The sequence below is a fragment of the Tachypleus tridentatus genome, chromosome 13 (assembly GCF_004210375.1).
Source record: "Tachypleus tridentatus isolate NWPU-2018 chromosome 13, ASM421037v1, whole genome shotgun sequence".
NCBI lineage: Eukaryota > Metazoa > Arthropoda > Merostomata > Xiphosura > Limulidae > Tachypleus > Tachypleus tridentatus.
Window position 1 is genome coordinate 115635904 of NC_134837.1, and position 23859 is coordinate 115659762.

Genomic DNA, 23859 nt, shown 5'->3' on the forward strand with positions numbered 1-23859 from the left:
TATGCTCCTCATTTTGAGATTGAGTGTTTCCCAAGATCATTGTAGGGTCGGTAACCTTGTGATATATATTATGTTGAATATATAATTTGGAAGTAATGTATTTCCTTTTTTCAGTTTTTGGCATGTTTTGATTTTAATATTTGACATTTTTCTTTCCTAGCCTGGCACAATGATTGAATGGGCAAACAACTGGTGAGTTGTGTTGTTTTTTTTTAATTTTAAACTTAGCAACTGGAAGTATGAGTTTACTAAACAACTTCAGTAAATAACATAGAACTAATGGAAGCTTGTATCAGTGAATGTTTTAGAAAACTGTTACAGTAGTGTTTTACAGACATTTTAATGTGAAGCAAATATTAGCTCAGTTCTTAGAGTTGAAGCAAAATGTTTGTTTGTTTGTTCGTTTAATTGATTTTTGTGAGCTTGTTTCATACTGGTGTGCTGAAGTTTTAATCATTAAGATATAAGAATTGGACATGATAACTATAGCTCAGCCAGCTTACTTTAAACTATTTTACTGTTGCAAAATTTTTTTTGTTTTGTTTTGAATGTTTTTCTCTCAACTAGGGCAAGAGGTATCAATTTCAGAAAGGCCCATGCTGTTGCAGGATACTTTTCCCAAATTGGACAGCTTTACATGGTTCATCATATCTGGGGTAATAACATTTATCTAGTTCGAATGAGAACTGAATTGGCTGACTATTTCAGGTTCACAGTGCTTAAATACTAGCTTGCCAATTCCTCTTGATTCTTATATAAAAGTTTTAGCATATTTCTTTTGGTTTTCTTACTTTCCTTATGATTCCTGTGTTTTTTAATGAACATTTTGTTTTTTGTTTTTTTGTTTCAATAAAATTTATAGAATTTCTAGTCACTGTTTACAAGCTCAGTTAAACTTGCAAATCCCTTGAATAATGAAAGCCAGTAACTACCTGTATACTAGTCTTGAACTAGTCTACAAAAGTAGCTTTGGTAGAAAGATGTTGTTTTGAACCTAAAAATGAAAATCTCTTCAAATATCGTCCTTCAATTCTGGACTAGGCAGTTGCTGGCTATCAGTTATTTTACATGTCATGAGTACTCTTCATAAATCATGTATTGCAATATCTTTTGCAATTTGACTTTGAAAAAGCTAATACCAGTGAAACTTTAAAAAATTATTAAAAATCTATATTTTTAAAATGATACCATTCCTTGATAAAAGCAGCATTTTTGCAGAAAATGATAGTCTATCAGTGTAATGGTAAAGAATACCTATAACAAAAACTTTTAAATATCAATATGGCAAATGCAAAAAAAAACTTATTTTCATTGGGTTGGAAAATTTTTAACTTGTAAAATATATTAAGCAAACCGATATTTTTGAGCATATATTATGAAAAATCTATTGTCATATTACTCATTTTTCTTCAAAATAGAGTAGAAGTCCTAAGCACTAAATTAGCTAAACATTTTAAGCAATCTTAGCACTGTGCAACTTCTAACACCCATGCAGCATAACTTTTTAAAGAAAAAAAAAAAAAACAGCTTTTTAAAACAAAATTTAATCAGCATTAGTAAATATTTATGGTCAGTGTTGTAATAATTGTAGTTTATTTATAGTAACTCAATACTCATAGCATTAGGTTTCTCTTTATAATTATACTGCAATGTTTTATACACTGGACATTTCTTACAATCATTCCAATTGTAACAAGAAGAATGATCTGAGAGTGTTTCTCTATGTGAAGGATTTTGATCCACATGTGTTAATTTATGATTGAATTATTATCAAGTGAGGAACCAATAAAAACAAACAAACAAAACTTATAAAATCTGAGTATCGAATTTTTATTCTGTAGAAAAACAAATGGTATACATTTTAATGACTTGACTGGCCATGCAAGATTATTGAAAAGTAGAAAAACACTTTGGGTTCTCTTTCTTTTTGTTGCTAAATAAAGGAGGGTTTTATTTCAAGAGTTACTAAGCCAGTTCTCGTAATTATATTTAGTACTATGTTTATTTAGATGTGTACAAGTATTTCCAACTTGTAAACTTGCCAATTTTATGAATGGATTTGAATTTCTGTTCCTTAAATCTCTACTTCAAAAAAAGAATGCATAATTTTCTACAATAGTCATATAGTAATGTTTTTAAATATATTTTTTTGTGTAATTCACTACCATTACTTACATTTATTTCACTATTTATTCTTTTACTGACTGTTCAATATATCTTATTTCTTTTTATATAATTTTCTTTCTAACTCTGTATATTTTCTTCCTGATTTTATTCCTCTTCAAGCCCTTTATATTCTTGTCTTAGTTTTCATATCTCTTCTTACTTCCACATGTTTTACTGTCTCTTTTTGTGTTGTATCTCCTATGTTTCTGATCTTCTAAATTCCTCTATTCCTGTTTTTAAAATGAGTATTTAACACCAGTTTTATGTAAAGTTTTTAACCAGTACAGAGGGAACAATACTGAGATGGAATCAACAACCAGTAACCATCAAGTTAATCAAATAAATATACTTAAATTAATAATGAATTCTAGTTATTTCTTATTCTAAAATTAAAAGTTTTGTTTTTTTAAAACCAAAAACCTTAGGACATACAAAATCTTCTTTCTATTTGTTGAAAACTGTTGTTTTTTACTAGTTATAATTGTGTTGCAAATTTCGTGATCCAATGACAATTATACTTTCATGTTTTGTGTGTAAAATTAATTTTCTGATGTACCATATTATAATTATGTAATGGGCATTTGTATGAGAAATTATAGTAAGTCCTTGCTTTTGATACCACAGGTTATCCAGATCTTCAGAAACGAAAAGAATACAGAGAAGAAGCTTGGAGAAAACCTGGTTGGGATGAATGTGTAGCATACACAGGTAAAACAAAACTAAACATTCAATGATCAATTGATTCTTTTATTTATATAGAATAGTGATTTTATAAACTTAAATTTGGTTTAGTTCTTCTCAAACACGTTTTGAAATAAATTTAAAAAAAAAAAGCTGAATACTGAGAATGAAACATTTATCTGGAGTAGAAAAAACTAAAAACATTGAAGGTATTGAGATATATAAAGATTTATACTTGCCTATTTACTAAAAGTATTGAAATTGTATGTTTGTTACTACATTTTGGGATGCTTATTTATATTTTTTAAAATGATCACCTTGGAATGTGCAACAAGCTTCTTCAACTTTTATTATTTTGAAACCAACATTTCAAGCATGTAAATGAACTTGTTTTAAACCTTCCAAATGAATTTGAATATCCATTTAAATTTTTTGAACAATACTAAGGATGTTATTTCTGAAATAACTTTTTGTTGTTTTTCTCATTCTAGTGCCATTGATTCGTGAGATGAGGTCACGTTGGTTAACACCCAACTCATTTTCACCCATTAAATAGAAGATGATTTTTCTCACAGTAATTAGTTTAGCCATCACAATTGTTACAGACAATGTGTGGCAACAAACAAGGACTATGTAGAGAAAAGCTTCATCCAGAGCTTGAGAAACGTCCATATTATGTAAATAGATTGTGAAAAATATTGTAACTCTATCAAGCTTGGGGAAGTCTGTGCTTCCACTAGTTAATAACAATATGACAAAAAATATTTTAACATGGTATTAAAGCACAGGTATTTAATGTCAAAAAATTGTGCTAAGTGTAGCACTATAAGAAAGGTTTGATTTGAATTAATAAAATTACATTAGCAAGAAAATATTATACTAATGATCTATCTTTATATGTTGTAGTTGCTATAAAACTGGAAAAAACAAAAAAAGCTTTCTTCTTGATAGTTTTATGTTGTAGCTGCTACCTTGCAGAAGGGAAATTGAAAGATAAAATGTTCCGAGTATAAGTTTGGAGAAAAAAAATGCTATCAGCATAATAGATTAAAATTATCAACAACAAAATTATTAAAATGCTAAGAATAAAATTATTTTGAGTTAATGGTTAGGATTTTAAAAAACTTAGGTATTGTAATTTTTATTACTTCTAAGCATTTAGTTTAAAGTTCTTGTAATAAAATTGTGATTCAGCATGCTAGTCAGGAGTCATTCGTTCATAAACATCTTAGGAAAATAATACAAAAACTGTGAGATGTGAAACTACACATGAGAAGTGTGTGTGTGTGTATATATATTAGTATATTCAAGCTCTAATTCATAAGATCTGAAGAGAATAAGAACTAATCAGAATAACTTGGTCAGCTTACATTTAAACTACATTGATGTTGGAAAATAATACTGTTTTAAACTTTCCCATCTTGTGGAATTCTGTGCTTCCAGTATTAAATAACATTTATGATAAAGCACACAAACAAGTCATCTGCCACAGCCTTATGAGAATTAATTCATCTGTATAATATATATGAATAAATAACCACACATCCATCCATAAACAGGGATTAAACACTTTACATAATATCCATATATATGTAAAATGTGTAGATGCCTTATGAAATAGATTCCACGTCATTTGATGCTTGCTATTTATTGGACATCATATGATATTTACATAGGTGTTTAATACCCAGCAGTTTCTTAATATGTATGAATTCTAGAGTGAATTATGATTTTTAAAAATCATAAGGAAAAAATACAAAAATAATTTTCCATGATAAATAGTATAAACGGAAGTCAAAATATAGGTCTAATACACAAAACTAATGAACTCTAATCTATATCACAAAGGTAGCACCCAATAAAAGGTATTAATGTTTATCATTTGTGCATAAACGTGTTAAATGTAATGCAGTTTAGGTAATGGAACTTGTTAATGTGATGTTAAAAGGCTCAGAAAATGGTTTTCTCTTTTGTTAATAGTATTACAGACATTGAAACTTAGAACATGTGACTTAATTTTGTAATGTTGTATTGGAATTAAACTTGAAAAATAATAATTATAGAAAGAAATAACATTACACTTCATGAAGAGAAAAATATACTGAAATTTATATTTCAAAGGAGACAACTTTAACTAAATATTTCTCACCCTGATTTACAAGAACCCACATTATCTTCACAAAGGTGGAAAAAAATTCTGGACTTTTATTGGTACAGTTCATCACACCTTCTAATGAAGGTGATAAGTGTATTTCTCAAAACACTTCAAGGTATCGGTAAAAGAAAAAGTTGATTCTATGTAGACAGCTTCTGACCCATCATGGAAAGCAATATAACCAATACTTAATTTTGTAAGGAATACCTTTTTGTGATAGAAGGAAGGGCTACCACATAAAATCAATATATTTTGGCCAAATTTTTACTTTTTTAGAGTTAACAATGGGTATGGACTTGAACAAGTTTTTCAACAACTTATTCATCAAATTACTTGTGTGTCTGGCATCTTTGTTGTTTACAAAGCTTCTTAGAATTCATACACCTAATTTAAACAAAAATCCCATCATTATTGCTGTTAATCTTGCTAATTATGTCTGGGTTTCCATATGTAGTTCACATAAACAACTGGTGATTTTCAACTTGTTTTTTGTCAGTTCTTTGCAATGATTGTTTTAAGAGATATAAAAATACTAAACAAGATTTGGTATATTGACCCCAAATGTGGTAAAATGTATAAAAAATGTATAAAAACAAATTTGTAGTTTGTTGTTTAAAGAACATTATATGAATGGTGGGATTTCATTGCAGTGATATGTTATTATACGTTATACAGTGTTAATATTCTAACTGCAGTAATTGTGATGAGATTATTTGTTGGGAAAATTTTATATTTTGTGCACAAACTTGATTTGTTTATATTGTTTGCAGGCATACCATTAATTTCCCCTTTTTCAATTTAATGTGTACACTTTTTCAACAAAATTTTAATTATTTGTCATTTTTGCATAACAGGTGGAGAAGATACTTGGTTTAGCTCATTTTGTTATAGCTTCTTGTTATTCAACAGAGATAACATTTCTTCTGCTCATAATGAGTATGGCTGTAACATTTTGGATTATGTAAAAAATATCTACTAACAGTGCACTCCAGCAGTTGCAGTCTCTCTTATGCTTGAATGAGAATTATGAGACACCAGATGCTACAAGTAAATATGATGTTTGCATTTTTAAATAAACAATATTAGATTTTAAGCAGTCATGTTCTAGATTGAATTGGTCAGTGGGAATACTTGAGGAAGAAAGGCAGTCTAATCAATGTACAATCATAATAAGTGTGACTATCTGTATTTTCACTTTGAATTAAGGTGTTTCAGTGTTTGTTTCACATTGCATCAAGTTTACTTTTTTCTGCAAATTTGGATAGTATTAGTTTGGTTTGGATTGAATTTTGTACAAAGCTACAAGGGGGAGCTATCTGCACTAACCATCCCTAATGTAGCAGTGATAGACTAGAGGGAACAAGCTAGTCAACATTATCCATTACCAACTCTTTAGCCATGTCATTGCCAAAGAATAGTGGGATTGATAGCAATATTATAATTTCCACACAGCTGAAAGGGCAAGCATATATAGTGACGGGAATTCAAACTTAAGACTCTGAAGTTGCAAGTGACGTTCCACTATCACCAAGCTTAGAAAGCATTTACTCAATTCAGCATTACTTCGTAATATGTCGTGCCATCCTTTTGTTATATAGCACACATATTAAATATTCTTTAAGTGGATTTGCATTGCAGTGTTTGCTAACGTTTTCTTGTTCTACTGTGAGTACTGTAACTAATACTTCAACTCTTATGTAAAGCAGTTTAAAGGAATGCTTCTAACTTAAGGAATGGCATTTTCTGCATGTTGAAATGTAAATGAGAGAGATCTTTGTCAGGTCGACGAGAAGCCCTCTCGTGGACATCAGATCTTTGGTGATGATTCAGATTCAATACTTTGATCTCTCTGATGCTGCAAACTCAGGGACATAAGTTGATATTTGATTCTCCCAGAATGGTAGATCAGGTACTCAGCTGAAAGGAATTGTGGGTGACTGAGGGTCACTTATAGGAATGCTATCTTTTTAGTCTACGATTGAGTTCAGTCATCTCTTCAGGACTTCCAGGCTGTGGCCAGCCTGAATCACTTAACCCCAGCTGGTCAAGACTAGTTGAGAAAGACTGCATGTGCTACTGTATGGCATACATAGATTATTTCCTATGCAGGTGAAGTAGTGGCCACCAAATAAAGTAAACTATGGACCAGCAAAGTATCTCAGAATTGGGAAGTATCATGGCGATGTGACCATAGATAACTTAAAGTTGTGGAAAAGCTACCAAGAGAATCCTGACAACCAAGACCAGATATTAATTACTCACCCAAAAGTGAGAGTCTGCATATGCCTATTGTGTGGTATCTCTTACACCCAAAGCATTTCAACCAAGCAATGGTTAATAATCTCATTTCAGGTAAGTAATTGCTTTGAATAACTGGTCCCAGGAGCAGCCAACACAGTGTCTAATCTTGAACTTGTATGGTCCTTTCCTGAACTAAATACCTTAGTAAGTAAGTTGGAAGATTGAGGTACATTTTAGGCTGAATTATGTTAGCAATTTAACCCATTGAAGAAATGAGCTATCCATTGGTCCAGGTTTATGGCTCATACAGTGTTAGCTACCAAGAGTAGTTTATAAGGATGATTTCAGCAAATCGCAATACGTCATCATGGACAAGTTTGTAGAAAGACTAGGCAAAATTATTATGAATTACCTGGAGTGAAAGAGATGGTCATACTTCCAGATGCTGTTTTCATTGCAACCAGATATGAATCATTAATTTTGAGCTGATTGTACGAATGGAATGTGCCTGCAGTGGAAACTGATGTGCATACTCCACAGATGGATCATCTAACTCGCATAATTCCATCAAGCCAAGGATTACCTAACCAACCAATTATTATGTTTGGTTATTATTGTGGTGCAAATTTACTGATTTTCAATAAATTGACAGGGATATTCTAGTATTTTAATGGCACGTATATGCCACAAACCATTTTGTTGTTTTCATTCAGTGCAAGAAGAACAAAACATCTGTTTCACTTATGGCATGTTATAGCACTAGCAAATAAACTGCCTATAAATTGCCAAGCCAAACAGCAAAATAAACAAACCTATTGGATTTGACCATTTGCTCAACAATTCCAGGAGAACCAACAGCAAGTGATAATACAACTCCAGAAACCTAATGAGGCCCAAGTAAAGTCTAGCCATTGATTTGTTAAGTAGCTTGCATCACAAGGTTTGTTGATCAACTCTATATCAGGGCTGAATGGAGCCTAGAATGTATTTTAAGGGGTGAGAGATCAGCCAGAACATTGGTAGGTCTTTTGATATATTGAGACCTTCAAGTGAAACAATCGCTTCACACAGTAGATACGAACTTTATTCTGGCAAATAGTAAGATGACCTAGGAAAGTCAAAACGTTGTTCTCTCCTTATCAATAACAGTGTTAATACCCATAACAGCCGTTCTGAGATACAAATATACAGTATTAGTCAGTTATCTGTCTGAGGAAGGATGATTTTCCGGTGTTGTCTTGTAATTATGGGTATTATCCTACATTATGGTGGAATGATCATATGTAGAATTATAATAGCAGAACTAATCAAGGCTAGCAGTTACCTTAGGTTGGTGTACGTTGCTCTACATCTGAAACAAATACGTGCTTACCAACACATCTGAAATTGTATGTTATGAACTGTTCAAACATTCGGGGTCAAGCAAGTAAAAACAATGTAATGACTCGTTTGAGTAAGCTGATGTATCTGTGGGGCCAAATGATTGATTCTCTGGAGCAATAAGAATGTATCCAGTGCTGAGATATAGCAGATATTGAAGGACAAGATCATATACAACCTGGAAAGTGCTTGTTCGTCTCCACCAGTGAGTGTCAGAAAGAAGGAAGATACTCCAGAATACTCTTTATTCTAAGTACATGAATGCAAAAACTCGCATTGATAACTTCTATTTGCCCCAAACAGATGACTATCTGTATATCTCAACACATTAAACCTGACATATCAAGATGAAGAAGAGAAACAGTGCTAAGATTATTTTTAGCATGAGAGGTAGCTTGTGTCGGTAATACATTATGCCCATTATTGTTAAGAGGTTAACTGTTTTCATTGAAAGAGCTACAAAAGACATGTCTGGTTTATGTCAACGTTGTTTCTTTGCACGTTAAAGTCTGTGGTTAAGAACCTGAGAATAGTATTCCAGTGGGTAAAGAATAGATGGATTATTATAGTTTTTGTGGATATTTGATTTAAGTGAAAACAACATCAGAAAGTAACTATTTCCTACCTGAAAATGAGCATGCAGCCCACGCGTCTCTCTCTGTTCACTTTTACAGAGTAAATTCCAAAATATTGCTTGTCCATTCTTGGAGACTGAAAAAAGATCATTGTTACTTATTTTGCACCATTTACTACATCTAAAGCAGGTCGAGGCTTATGTTGATGTGTTGAAAGAGATTCACACAGATTAAGAAACTAATTTCAACGACCAGTTTTCTCCGAGTTGTGGAAAGTATAAAGTGTGGCGAAGATGTATACTTCACATTATAATCCCTAGTCTTATAGTTTATTAAAACAATTAATATAAGCTACCAGGTTGTGCTTTCCAAATTTATTAATCATGACCAAGCTGACGGGGATGAGCACTTACTATTCATTATAATGGTGCACATAGAAACTGTTTTTTTTTTATGTTTTTTTTTTAATTTCGCGCAAAGCTACTCGACGGCTATCTGCGCTAGCCGTCCCTAATTTAGCAGTGTAAGACGGCGCGTTTGGGTTGAGAAAATTTTTGCGTAGAGGAGTGAACAACGTTTCGACCTTCTTCGTCATCGTCAGGTTCACAAAGGAGAGAGATAGCTGACCACATGTTTGAAAGGGGTTGTGTAACTAAGTGTCGGAATGTAGAGGGCGGGCTTAGATGTTTGAAGATATAATTTTACGAGGTCTGATCAAAAAATACGCGGACTGACGTCATAAAACAAAATGTACTTTATTTAAAAGTTACAGGTCTGGGACCCCTTCAAAGTACTCTCCTCCCCAACGCACACACTTATCCCAACAGTGTTTCCACTTGTTGAAACAGTCCTGGTACGCTTCTTTTGTGATGTCCTCCAGCTCCTTCGTCGCATTTGCCTTAATCTTGGGAATCATCTCAAATCTTCTTCCTTTCAAAGGTCTTTTGAGTTTGGGGAACAAGAAAAAATCGTAAGAAGCAAGGTCAGGTGAGTAGGGAGGGGGGGGGGAGAACAGTGATCGAGTGTTTGGCCAAAAACTCACGAGTTCTGAGGGCTGAATTTCACAGCAACGCGATGCATCTTCCGTTTTATGGTCAAAATCTCGTAACAACATCCAACTGATATCCCACACTCTTCAACAAGCTCCCTGACAATCAGACGTCGATTTGCCCGCACCAGGGTGTTGATTTTGTCGACGTGTGGGTCGTCAGTTGACGTGGAAGGACGTCCATCTTCAATGGACTGTCGACCATCCTTAAAACGGTCATGCCACTTGAAACATGCCGTACGCTTTATAGCAACATCACCGTAAGCCGTGTTAAGCATAGCAAAAGTTTCAGTCGCAGATTTTCCAAGTTTAACACAAAATTTCACTGCAAGTCGTTGCTCCTTCAGGTCATTCATTCTGAAATCCGCCAAACGAAAAAATCGCACTTCACTTAAAACTGCGTGGCTAATACACAAATGAAGATATCTACAATCGGGAAATGACGTCGTAATCAGCTGATCTGTGCGAACCTAGCGACACCAAGCGGATACCCCTGGAACTAACTGGAGTCGCGCAATTCAAATAGTCCGTGTATTTTTTGAACAGCCCTCGTATATTATTTATTTATTTTTATCTTTTATTATTTATTATATTATATTTTAATAAAGATATAAAGGTGTTCCTTTGTATTGGTTTATTTTGGGCTTAAGTTGTTGTATAAGTAAGGCTTCTTTAATTTTGCGTTTGTTTATGTTTGTTCATTTAGTATTTGGTTATGTTGTGTTTATTTGACTTGCAGTGTTCGGAAACGTGTGAAGGCGACTTTTTATGTTCTTTAAATCTGGCTTCCATTTTCCTGGCCCGGCATGGCTAAGCGCGTTAAGGCGTGCGACTCCTAATCCGAGGGTCGCGGGTTCGCATCCCCGTCGCGCCAAACATGCTCGCCCTTTCAGCCGTGGGGGCGTTATAATGTGACGGTCAATCCCACTATTCGTTGGTAAAAGAGTCGTCCAAGAGTTGGCGGTGGGTGGTGATGACTAGCTGCCTTCCCTCTAGTCTTACACTGCAAAATTAGGGACGGCTAGCACAGATAGCCCTCGAGTAGCTTTGTGCGAAATTCAAAAACAAACAAACAAAAATCCATTTTCCTACTTGTTTCTCCAATATAGAAGTCGTGGCAGTTATCACATTGCATTTTATAAATAATGTCGGTGTGATGTTTGTCAGTGTAGTTTTTACATAGTATAGACTTCAGTTTGTGCCTGATTTTTGAATAAATTTGGTATTAACTGGAATGTCATATTTTGTTACGAGTTTTTGACAAATGTTGGTTATTTGTCTGCTGATGTCGGGAATATATGGTATTCAGCAGTATATGGTTTCATGATTTTTTAAATCGTGGGATATATTTACTTTTGTTAGTTGATTTTGCTTTTTGTTGCCACCCGCTAGTACAGCGGTATGTCTTCGGATTTACAACGCAAAATCAGGAGTTCGATTCCCCTCGGTGGGCTCAGCAGATAGTCCGATGTGGCTTTGCTATAAAAAAAACACACAAACACATGCTTTTCGTCTAGGTGTGTGTGTATAATGTTTTCTACGGTTTGATGAAGTATTGCTTTATTTTGTCTAATTCATCGTAATTTTATCTGGTGAGCATAGTTGACCTTAGTGTTAAATCTTCAAAATATAAAGTTAGCTATTCTTACTGACCTGGAAAGTATTTGAAGATACGGTATTTCTCTTATAAAGATAATTTTAATTTCTTAGAATGAAATATTTGAAAGGTAGTGGATGTTCATGGATGTGTTTTGTTTTTTCGCTTTTGTTTTTGAATTTCGCCTAGAACTTTCTACATACTACGAGACATTATTACGTACTCCATCAAAACAACGAGAGATTCTAGTAATATGACGCAACAAGACAATCATCAGTTCACAACACTGGAACTACACAAAGTATGAGTTACACACAGTTATTTTCATAAAACTAGGATAAACTGTCGCTTCAAAAAAAAATCAAGTTAACACTCATGCTATATTTAAACAATGCTTCAAATCTAGAGTGAATTGATTTGCTGAAATACAACTCTACGAAGAAAGTTAGTCTAATAAAGTCACGAATTCACTGAAAGGCAACCATACAACACCAACATCATTAAGCATGCACACACACACACAATGTTTTTCTTTGAATTAATAAAGTTTGTTTGTTTTTTAATATCGCGCAAAACTACACAAGGACTATTTGCGTTAGCCGTCCATAATTTAGCAGTGTAAGACCAAAGGAAAGGCAGGTAATTATCACCACCAACTCTTGGGCTACTCTTTTACGAACAAATAGTTGGGTTGACTATAACTTTATAACGCCCCAGCAGCTGAAAGGGCGACCATGTTTGGTCGGACGGGAATTTGAAACCGCGACCCTCAGATCATGAGTCGAAGGCCCTAACCACTTGGCTATCTATGCTAGGCCTAGGTAATAAAGAGTGTTTTTCATGATGACGAGAAACCAACTTAAGGTAAAAATGTTTTCTAAAGATGGCTGGTATGAGTATTAAAATTCTAATTAGAATAAAGTACAGAACAACGTTTCAACTTTCTTAGGTCATCTTCAGGTTAACAAAAAGTGTTTTCGTTGTGTGTTACACATCAAACCTAGTCTATTTACTTCTTTTCTCAAACTCAGTTTTAACTAAATTAATCATTCCTTCGTAACATTTATTGCCGATTCATCTATTATACAGCAGACATTTTTAATACTATTTGAGTAATTCGGTTTCCCTGAAACACCAAAAAGCCTAAAAGTTCTAATATTGCATCACAATAATTGTAATAATATTATTACCTTCTGGCCAATGCGAATTCTCAGAAACATATTTAGTTTTATTTAGAACTGATTTTTTTTTCAAAAAACTATTAAAATACTTTTATTAATTGTTGCCTAATTCGTACTTTTGTTTAATAATATTACTTTACCGATCATTGATATGTGAATTGGAGAAAGACAATAATATTGTATCAAGTCACATCGGCTTTCTCAACGAGGGGGAAGGAGATGGAACAACTTACCCGACTGTACACGACGAGTAGGTGACGAAATTCTAAAGTTAGAAGTGAATGACAGCGCGAAGTCATTATGTGTGTCCAATATAAGCATAGAAGAGCTTTGATGTTATTTAATTTCAACGTAAATATGGGCTAGCATATGAATCCCCAAACATTTCAAGTTTAGGGCCCGTAGAAACATATACATATATGTATATATACACTCTGTCTTAAAATAACAAACATATTTCGAGCATATTTATCAGATTTATTACTTTATAAATTGGCTATAATCACTAAAGTATGAGTAAATGTTGTGCTGTTCTTGTTTACCCACAATTAATACCCCTTATATGTCATCTCAACATTTTGGAGACTAACTATATGTCAAAAAGTTAGAGGAACAAATATTCTAATTAACAAAGAAGGTATCTGACAATTTTACGAGTTTATTTTGCAATCAGCATACAAAACGGGGTAATAATAGGTTATCCAGTAAAAGATAACTGTTAGTACTAATGTTAGAACTCTCGTTTTCCCACCCATGGAGCTCCAGTTTTCGAAATCTTAAATTTCATATTAAATGTTTTGTTACTATGTTGCTTTTTGAATTTACCTTATTATAATTGATTAAAATAGATAGTAAAAGTGAACCACGACAGCTTTAACAACAGTAGCTCACGCTGAACTCCATTTAAGTATTTAGTTGTATCCGATTTTTCCGTTTAATCCATCATTCGTGTTTCAAGTTGTTTGGAGAGGATGATGTAGAAGATTGCAGTCATGTCTTCCCGACTTCTATTTTCGTGCTGCATCAAGGAGGGTTTCAGCAGCTGACGTTTTTATTTATAGCTTTCAGTGTTTGCTAACCATATTTGCAGTGATTCGAAGTATGAATCTGCTGAGGGATGGTAAGAAGAGAAATGTAGGAGACATAAAAAACCGTAGAGAATTGTTAGACTCTAAATCAAAATCCAATGAAGTTCACATGTCATAAACACAAATCTTATGACATAATTTATTAGTTTGCCTTCTAGCATCACCCCGTGGTTGAAATTATTATTACGCATAAAAAATAACACTGGACAGATTCTTTAAATTCTTAAGTTATTTCTTGTTTACTTCATAAAAATATATGAATATAAAGATATATTTATTTGAGGAACATCAGTATCCTTGGACAATTTAAAATTGTTTCAGTTATGAGTTGAAGTCCAAAAGTAAGCACAAAGAAATAATGTATTGTATTTGTGAGGTAACTCATTTGAAGCAATGAAACATTTCTGTAAGTCTAATAGCTTTTAAGTTATTATTAGTAATAAACGTATTTTTCAAAGATCAGCATAGTCTAAGAACCGAAAAATACATGTCGGTCGCTATACATCATATTATATTAAGATTTAAAAGTCTGGACTTGAAGATGCTCATTAATTAAGATAATGACATGTGAAACTGAAGGCTCATGACTTGGAACTTGTTGCATTTTTATCCTTTTAGAATAATTAGACTATCTTGACAGATTAATATTCATAAAAACAAAGCATACGCTCGATGATAAAATAAAGTATTATGGCCTAACATTGTCATACTGGAAAACCAAATGGCCCACTAGAATGTATATTAAAAAGAAAGCAAGTAAAAGGTCTGGTGGATGGTGATTGCCTCCCTCTGGTTCATTATTCAAAACTAAGAATAGCTGTGGGTAGAGACGACCTAGCTATTTAGTACATTGCTTAATTAAGATGTCAATCAGATAACTAGTAAACAACTGGATATTAATAACGTATTTCTATACTATTTAACCTTCATAAACATACAAATACCTTTGTTTGTTCTAAATCAAAGTCACTTTGAACCAACCACTGTGTCCACAGAATCCCGGATTTTAGTGTTGTAAATCTACAGACTTAACGCTGTCCCTTTGTGAGCTATACAAATAACACCATAGTAATTAGATTTAAAAAACCAAGAACTCGCAATTTCAATTTTTTACGTCGTGCGATGCTTTTATATATTTCATATTTTGAAAATGTTGCTGTTTGAATCGAGCAATAACTTAATGCTGTTTTACAAGATGATGAAAGACGTTAATGTATATAATATTGTACTGGTTAAATTATACAGTACTTAGTTTTGTTACCATAATCTCATTCAACTGCTTTTTCACAAATTACTGAATTACTGGAACAGTGGACATAAAACTAAACCTACATATTACTGCTGATCAGTAAGCTGATTATGATCATAGATATTTCATAATAGATTAGATACGATGTCCACGTTTTAATTCCTTTTTGTCAACGTGTGCTAGTTGGGCTCCATCTCACTGCAGCCAATTCTCTTAGTTACATCTCAGTTGCTGTACACAAGTATAGCAGAATCATGTACAACAAGACGTGTTCAGACCGAAATAAATTTTCACACCCGTACGACAGACATAGTATATTACAGTGGGTATGATATGCATATTTCTAAATGTACAAGTATTTAAAATAATAATAAGATAGCGTTAATAACATTCTACTTTTAGTGCACATGATCGTAGAATGTAAAATTTAGCCCAAGATAATATACTTAAGGTATAAAGAAACTGTTACGAAAAGAAACCTCATATTTTTAGAACTTTATACTCAGCCACATTGCAAATGAATTAAATGCATTTAAAATAACATTATTTTTCTGTTTTCGTACATTTACTTGGTTTGAAGATGTCGATGTATCCCTGCCTATACCTTTGATTTAACCTTCTGTAAATTTCGTTTCATAAACGTGGTGTGAGACCATGCACTTCGAGACGAAATAAAGCTGGAAATGTTTTATGTTTATCTATGCTAAGGCAATAATTTCATGTTTTAATACAGGAATTATGACTTGACAGTGTGATGGACTATTGTTTCTAGTGTGATAGTTAAACACACATCATATTTGTAACAGTAACATAATAATACAACATATAGTGCACTGTAGTCATCACAGATCTCTATTGTCTTAATTAATTATATTTTGTCCTAATGTCATCTCCTGTAATGTTTAAATTTGATTGTGGTATGTGACTTCCCACTTTGTGTTATGCTGTACACGTTACGTATTGCATTGAAATATTGAATATGTCCTTTATAACATCGTATATGATCGTATTTAATGGCACAAAAGATATTCCACAAGATGTTGTCCAGGCTGCATAAGACCTAACACATCCTACATGATATTTATTATCATGATCCTACACAAGAGTTGTTGTTTTGAATTAAGCACAAAGCTGCACAATGGGCTATCTGTGCTCTGCCCACCACAGGTATCGAAACCAGGTTTTTAGCGTTGTAAGTCCGCAGACATACCGCTGAGCCACTGAGGGACTCCTACACAAGATTAAACCACTCATACAGGTTTCTACAGAAGATAAATATTGAATGTGATAAAATAATGCGAGAGTATATTAAAAAAAAGAACACATATTTTCAATACAAATAACTCGTTGTTTAACATGCACTGGGACACAAAATTGCTCAGTTTGTGTGTTCAGTAAAAAAAAAAAGTCTTAGGTTGAAATATAGTTGATAGTTATGGAATTTGAGAATATATATTGAAAAATATAAATGAAAAATATATATTATTAGGGTGACTAGCTCCTTTTAAACTGGAATCTGTTGTTGCTTTTAAAACTGTTATTATGATTATTGTTAATTGTAATTATTAAGTTGATTTTGGTTAATGCTTTTCCAAGGTCACTACCGACGTGTCCAAGTATGTAGTGAAATAATTCACACAGAATAGTGACACAAAGGAGCAAACAGCATATTGCATAATAAATTGACTCATTACAGGTAACAACATTAGAATAAAGTGAAAATAATTTAAAAAGGTAATGGAAGGTTACAAGTTAAGGGCAGACGTAGTATAAAAGAAAATAATATGTTAAAGTAGCTCAATAACACGGAAAACGTTTGTTTTCGCTGTTTTTTTTATTCAAACAATGCAAATTATAATCAGTGATGACGAGAAAACCCACCTGCAGAGAAATATACATGTAAAAACGGCTGGTTTGGATTGAGAAAAGTTTTATGTGGAGGAGCGAACATCGTTTCGACTTTTTTCGGTCATCGTCAGGTTCACAAAGAAAGAGGTAACTGACCGATAGCTGACCAAGTGTTTGAAGGGGGTTGTGTAACTGAGTATAGGAATGTAGAGGGCGTGCTTAGATGTTTGATTATATTTATTAATATAGGTATAAAAGTGTTCCTTTGTGTTGGTTTATTTTGGGCTTGAGTTGTTGTATAAATAAGGTTTCTTCGGCCATCGTGAGGTTCACAAAGAAAGAAAGAGGTAACTGACCGATAGCTGACCAAGTGTTTGAAGGGGGTTGTGTAACTGAGTATAGGAATGTAGAGGGCGTGCTTAGATGTTTGATTATATTTATTAATATAGGTATAAAGGTGTTCCTTTGTATTGGTTTATTTTGGGCTTGAGTTGTTGTATAAGTAAGGCTTCTTTGATTTTGCGTTTGTTTATGTTTGTTTCTTTATTTAGTATTTGGGTGTTTTATATGGTTATGTTGTGTTTATTTAATTTGCAGTGTTCGAAAACGTGTGAAGGTATATAATGCAAATCATAATAATAATTAAAAGATGAAATAAATACAATGCAAGGAGGGACACAAAATATATAAACATTACAACAATGAATAAGACGAGAGAAACGAATACAAGATATACATTCTATGGTGAGACCAATAAGTTTTTTTATAGCAAAGCCACATCGGGCTATCTGCTGTGTCTACCGAGGGAAATCCAATCCCCGATTTTAGCGTTGTAAATCCGGAGACTTACCGCTATCTCAGCGTTACCTAAAGCAGAAAGTATAGTATAATACGTAATGAATAAGAACGTTCAGTTCATAATTTTTTATTCGCCATTTTAAAATAGTCTATGTAAACCATCTCATTAATAAATGTTATATCCGAAAACTTAAACCATTTCATTTGTATTTTTAAAGTTTCAAGGTGAGTCAACAATAAGTTTACGGTTGTACAGCACTAAAATCGAGGTTTCGATTCCTAGTGGTCTGATGTATAGATTTTGGCTAAAAATCAACGAATGAACAACAATGTGAATAATATATTTACCTCACAGAATATGTGTGTGTTTTCTTATAGCAAAGCCACATCGGGCTATCTACTGAGCCCACCGGGGGGAAACGAACACCTGATTTTGTTTAAGGTGAGTCAACAATAAGTTTACGGTTGTACAGCACTAAAATCGAGGTTTCGATTCCTAGTGGTCTGATGTATAGATTTCGGCTAAAAATCAACGAATGAACAACAATGTGAATAATATTGTTTATGCTTGTTGAAAAGCTTGTTGATTATATTTATTAATATAGGTATAAAGGTGTTCCTTTGTATTGGTTTATTTTGGGCTTGAGTCGTTGTATAAGTAAGGCTTCTTTGATTTTGCGTTTGTTTATGCTTGTTTCTTTATTTAGTATTTGGGTGTTTTCTATGGTTATGTTGTGTTTATTTGATTTGCAGTGTTCGAAAACGTGTGAAGGTGTATAATGGTAAATCTTGGTAAATCCGAAGACATACCGCGCTGTACTAGCGGGAGGGGCCTCACAGAATAACAAAATTTACAGTAACTAAGAACATAAAGAGATGGCTCAAAATAAAAGAGAAGATCACATTACAAATCAAAACCTTACATTCGAAAAATTTACTTTTTTCTATATAAACACATTATTATCTAAGATATGTAGAGAGACGCGACGAGACTGAAACATTGACTCATCCAAGATAGCGAACCCATGGCACGTTTTCGAAGCTCCAGTATCATATTTAGTTTAACATGGATCATCTATGGTTACGAGCCTTTAATGTAGCTTCATAAGAATTCTAATAATGTTTGACGTAACTACGATTAGTCGTAAGAAGCGTCGCGTGTGGCAGGCAATTTATAATAAGCACTAGTAGTAAAACATACGTTCTAAATAAAGGTTGAGCTGAGTCAGAAGATCAAAAAAGTCTCTCCTTCTCATGTTTCTCTTTGGTTCCTGTAAGTTTCTCTTCAGGCTAACCAAATGTATTAAGCGTAATTTTCTTTATTCATATATATATTTGTGCGCACTTCTGTTTGGCGCAGATAACCTTGTTGCTTTGCGCCATAAAACACCAAACCAACCAACCAACTAACTTCTGTTTTGTGATATTATAGTTTAATATATAAACTATCTATTAAGTATTATTTTTCTTTAAAATATCTTTAAGTAAAAAAGTAGTTTTATATCATCCGTGCAAAAAATAAAAGGAGAAAGTTCTGAAACACCTAATGGTATATTTGTTTTGCTGTCTCTTTAATTAAGAGTTTTATCTTTTGAAAAAGATCGTAATCTAAAGAAACTTAATCAAACTTTATGTGATAATGATTTCATACTTTAAATTATTAGAATTTCAGTCTTTAATTATCAAACAAGTCTTGCAACTGCAGTAATTGAGCAAAGTAAGGAACATTCAGGTTTTTGTAACACAGTGGTTTTGCACAGTTTCTTGTCATCGTCAGTCACTTGTCATCATTTTATAAAACGTGTGTTAATTTTCAAATTTATATATGTAAAAATGGCTCGTTTTGGTTGAGAAAAATTTTTACCTAGAGGAGCGAATAACGTTTCGACCTTCTTCGATCATCGTCAGATTCACAAAGAAAGGAGGAGGTAACTGACCCAACCCAAACGAGCCGTTTTTACATATATATTTTTCTCTAAAATTGGGTTTTCTCGACATCACTGATTTTCAAATTGAATATACAAACAAAAAAATTTAATTCGTTAATACTTGACTAATAAATACATATAAAGTCTTCGAAATTTATTTTTGTAATTAAGCACAAAGCTACACAATGGTCTATCTGTGATCTGCCCACCACAAGTATTGAAACCTGGTTTTTAGGGTCAAAAGTCCACAGACATATACATCTCTGCGCAACTGGAGGTAGAATGTTAATTAATTAGTATTGTTTCCACATTTAATATTATTAATTGACTGAAGTTTTTTAAGTATAAGTGGTTGTAAAAGAAAAGAAAAGAAAGATGTAAAAAAATAACTTAATAAAAACATCATCAAGTGTCAACCATGTTCTGCGAAAATGAATAATGTTAAGAAAATAAATTGTCACAATGTTGCGTCTCAAGTAGCTCAGCTTTAAGTCTCTACGCTTACACTGTTAAAAATCATGTTTTCTTATCTGCAACGAGCAGAACACAGATATGTCATTATGCAACTTTATACTTAACAACAAACAAATTAATGTCGCCACAGTTATAGCAGTGAATTAAAGAAGAAAAATCGTAGGTGTAATAAATTTTGGTTTGGTTGTTGTCAGGCGCATAGCTATACACTTAGTCCACTATGTATACCGAAATCAAAATTTTAGTATCGTAAACGTGTATACTTACTTACTAGGAGAAGGGGGGGAGGACTTCACATTGCTTGAGTTATTACACACCACAAACTAAATACAACAATCAAGTTGAAAATAAGATTTGTATCTCAAACATCTACACTGATGGATTCTTAGTTTATAATATGGAAATCAAAATGTCAAAAAAAATGAGATATAAAATTACATATTTTTGTTTTCGACCTTTTCACTTCCTTACTCAATGTTTTTGACTACGAAACATAAAATTAATAAACCATACCTTGTGGAAAGTAAATGTGAAGTTAAGGTTGCATACTTAGAAAAATGTTTGTTTTTTGAATTTTGCACAAAGCTACTCGAAGGCTATCTGTGCTAGCCATCCCTAATTTAGTAATGTAAGACTAGAGGGAAGGCAGCTAGTCATCACCATCTACCGCCAACTCTTGGGCTACTCTTTTACCAACGAATAGCGGGATTGACCGTAACATTATAACGCCCCCACGGCTGAAAGAGCGAGCATGTTTGGCGCACCGGGGATGCCAACCTGCAGCCCTCAGATTACGAGTCGCACGCCTTAACACACTTGGCCATGCCGGGCCTTTAGAAAAATGAAAGTGATAAGGTCTCTGGTTAAACAAACGTTTTATTTTTAAAAAAATAATTAAAATATCCTGCTAATTTTTTAAACCCTTAATAGTTTTAAGTTTCAGAATGTGCTAATTTTCAATAATGGTAAGTTCCGAAGTAAACAACACCCGTCAGTCTTGATCAACAAACATTTTAATTTGATTTTCATTATATTACCGATGTACTGTACATATTATAACCTGTGTTCTACAAATTACGTAAAATGTTAGACAACATTGTATTCTCAGATGGAAAAAAAACTTGGCTTACTTCCACAGAAAGCGTTAAAGAACATCCGTTTCGAGTTGAGAATGAACGACTTTACAAAATTGACACAATGACTGCGGGCGTCTGACATCTGTATTCAATTAAACAGAAATACGGTTTCATTCATTTAACATGTTAGGATAATATGAGAAGAACACACAGTTTTAGTGAAGCCAGTGAAACCATAGTGCGTCATCTATTCGTATTTTGTTTACTTCGGAATGTTTTTTTTAACTAGATTAAAATTACCTGAATGTATTTTGCTAGAAGGAAGTTCAAACACATCATCACGAAATACAATGTATTTGCTTTGTATTTTATCTTATTCGATTCAGGTTAAGTATTTAGTTTATTTATGTGTCATCTTACTTAATGAGATCATATTATTTTATCCATTGTAGCAAGAGGAAAATATATTTACTTTGTTTATTCACTATAATCTAGGAAATGATTACTTATTTTGTTTTATTCACTTTAATTAAGAGGAAGGATTAATTCTATGTTATTTACTTCTCTCAAAGAAACAGATTGGTTATGCTATTCTATACGATTAAAAATAGAAAACATTTTTTGGTGTTATTCAAACTGACTTGGTTTGTTTTGAATTTCACGCAACGCTACACGAGGGCTATCTGCATTAGCCGTCCCTAATTTAACAGTGTAAGACTGAAGGGAAGGTAGCTAGTCATCACTACTCACCGCCAACTGTTGGGTTACTCTTTTACCAACGAATAGTAGGATTGATCGTAACATTGTAAGCTCCCACGGCTGAAAGGGCGAGCATGTTTGGTGTGACGGGGATTCGAACCCGCGCCTTTCAGATACATTTTGTTATAATGTCAAAATACGATTAATGTTATTTAATTCATTGCCATACGTTATAGCTGCTAAGATATTGTCCGCATCAACTTCCAATTTATTCTGTGAATGTGAATGGCCATTTTCAGTAACCTGCTAATGACTCGGCGGTAAGTTTAAAGGCTTATAATGCTACAAAGTGGTGTTCAATATTCTTGGTAACCATAGCATAGATATTTCATTGTGCAGTTTTGCCCTTAACAAAAAACACTTTTATAATGTTACATAACATGTTTGTAAAGAATCACAAGTTTTACAATTAATTTTTTTGAAAATTTATAGTTTTCATTTTTATAAATATCTGCCATTTTTTGTGGTTCTAATCCACCTTATCTTTGTAAGTCATTGTGTTTGAACTCTAGCCAGTAGCTCTGAGAAAGCGCCTAATTCTACTAAAAACATTACTAATTGTAGGAGTAGCAAAAAATAGACATTATTCTTAATTAAACTCTAATAAAATATGTCACACTGTTTTCTACAGCAACTTTCTGATCGTTGTCCATATATTAATTTAGTCTAATCAAAATAAACAGAAAATGTTATAAAATACAGAGTGATAATAACAGTAATTCAAATATTAGAAGAAAATCATGTGACTTTATGTTAGCTTTAACCAACGCAGTAATAAATATTAGAAGAAAATCATGTGACTTTATGTTAGCTTTAACCAACGCATTACTAATTCTGCTGACTACCTCAACTATGGTTACAATAAAAAGGACGAAACAAACGGAAAATATGAAGAAAGTCTGTCCTTAAACTCTACGTGATTTAATACACGAATTTCAAAGTTGTCTGCACCGAAAAAGCAACCAGAATATTTGGTTTTATTAGATTTTAAACTATTACAATTATTTATAACACTTGTTTGTTGGTAATTAAGCATAAAGCAACATGTTCTGTCTACCACGTATATCGAAACCCGAATTCTAGTGTTGTAAACCTCCAGACATGCCGCTGTGCCATTGGGGATATGTAAAACGCCTTTTAAAAAGGAAATAGTGTAAAGAGATGCTGGATCTCAATCCTGTTCTGTCTTTCTTGAAAAGGAATAACGGCCAACAAAGTATGGTTTTTACCCTTTTATCGTATGTGCTGTAAACTATGGTAAAATCCACCACGTTAGGGTTTTTACTAATGTGTTCTATGTTTTCGGTATGTTGATTTCTGATATTATATATCTTTGTTAAGTTTGCTGCACAAGACTGTCGTCATTAATTTATAAGTTTTTGTGGTGTTTTTGTCGTTATTTTGAAGGTCTGACTTAATTAAGTTACATTTGGAAGTGGTGGGTTAGGCGTTTCATTGCGCAAAACAACTAGGCTATCTGCGCCAAGTTACGTTTGATAAAAGGTTTTTAATTAGCTAACAGCTTACGAAAAGAGACCTCGTAAAAGGGTATTGCTTTACTTATCTCTTATGTCAGGTTTAAAATAAGTTAAAGTAAATATTGTTAAATTGTACT

At 33.0% G+C, this 23859-nt stretch overlaps 1 protein-coding gene and 1 long non-coding RNA gene across 9 annotated transcripts in view; one reads left to right on the forward strand and one right to left on the reverse strand.

Annotated features, from left to right (window-relative positions):
* Positions 1-4041, forward strand: part of LOC143239347 (protein NipSnap-like) — a 28630-nt gene extending 24589 nt beyond the window's left edge. Inside the window, exons 6-9 of the mRNA XM_076480338.1 lie at positions 161-192; positions 568-656; positions 2791-2874; positions 3339-4041. Of these exons, the coding sequence (XP_076336453.1) occupies positions 161-192; positions 568-656; positions 2791-2874; positions 3339-3403 (270 nt within the window). The 3' untranslated portion in view covers positions 3404-4041. The remainder of the gene's footprint in view (positions 1-160; positions 193-567; positions 657-2790; positions 2875-3338) is intronic.
* LOC143239348 (uncharacterized) overlaps positions 663-23859 on the reverse strand; it is a 40328-nt gene continuing 17131 nt past the window's right edge. For 3 of the 8 annotated variants that reach the window (XR_013021133.1, XR_013021135.1, XR_013021139.1), the window contains 2 exons: positions 9249-9334; positions 663-2396 (listed from right to left, as the gene is read on the reverse strand). This is a non-coding gene — a long non-coding RNA (uncharacterized LOC143239348). Of the gene's footprint in view, positions 2397-9248; positions 9335-13724; positions 14135-21433; positions 21628-23859 lie in introns of those variants that run through there. The other 5 variants (XR_013021140.1, XR_013021134.1, XR_013021138.1 and 2 more) reach the window with 3 other exon arrangements.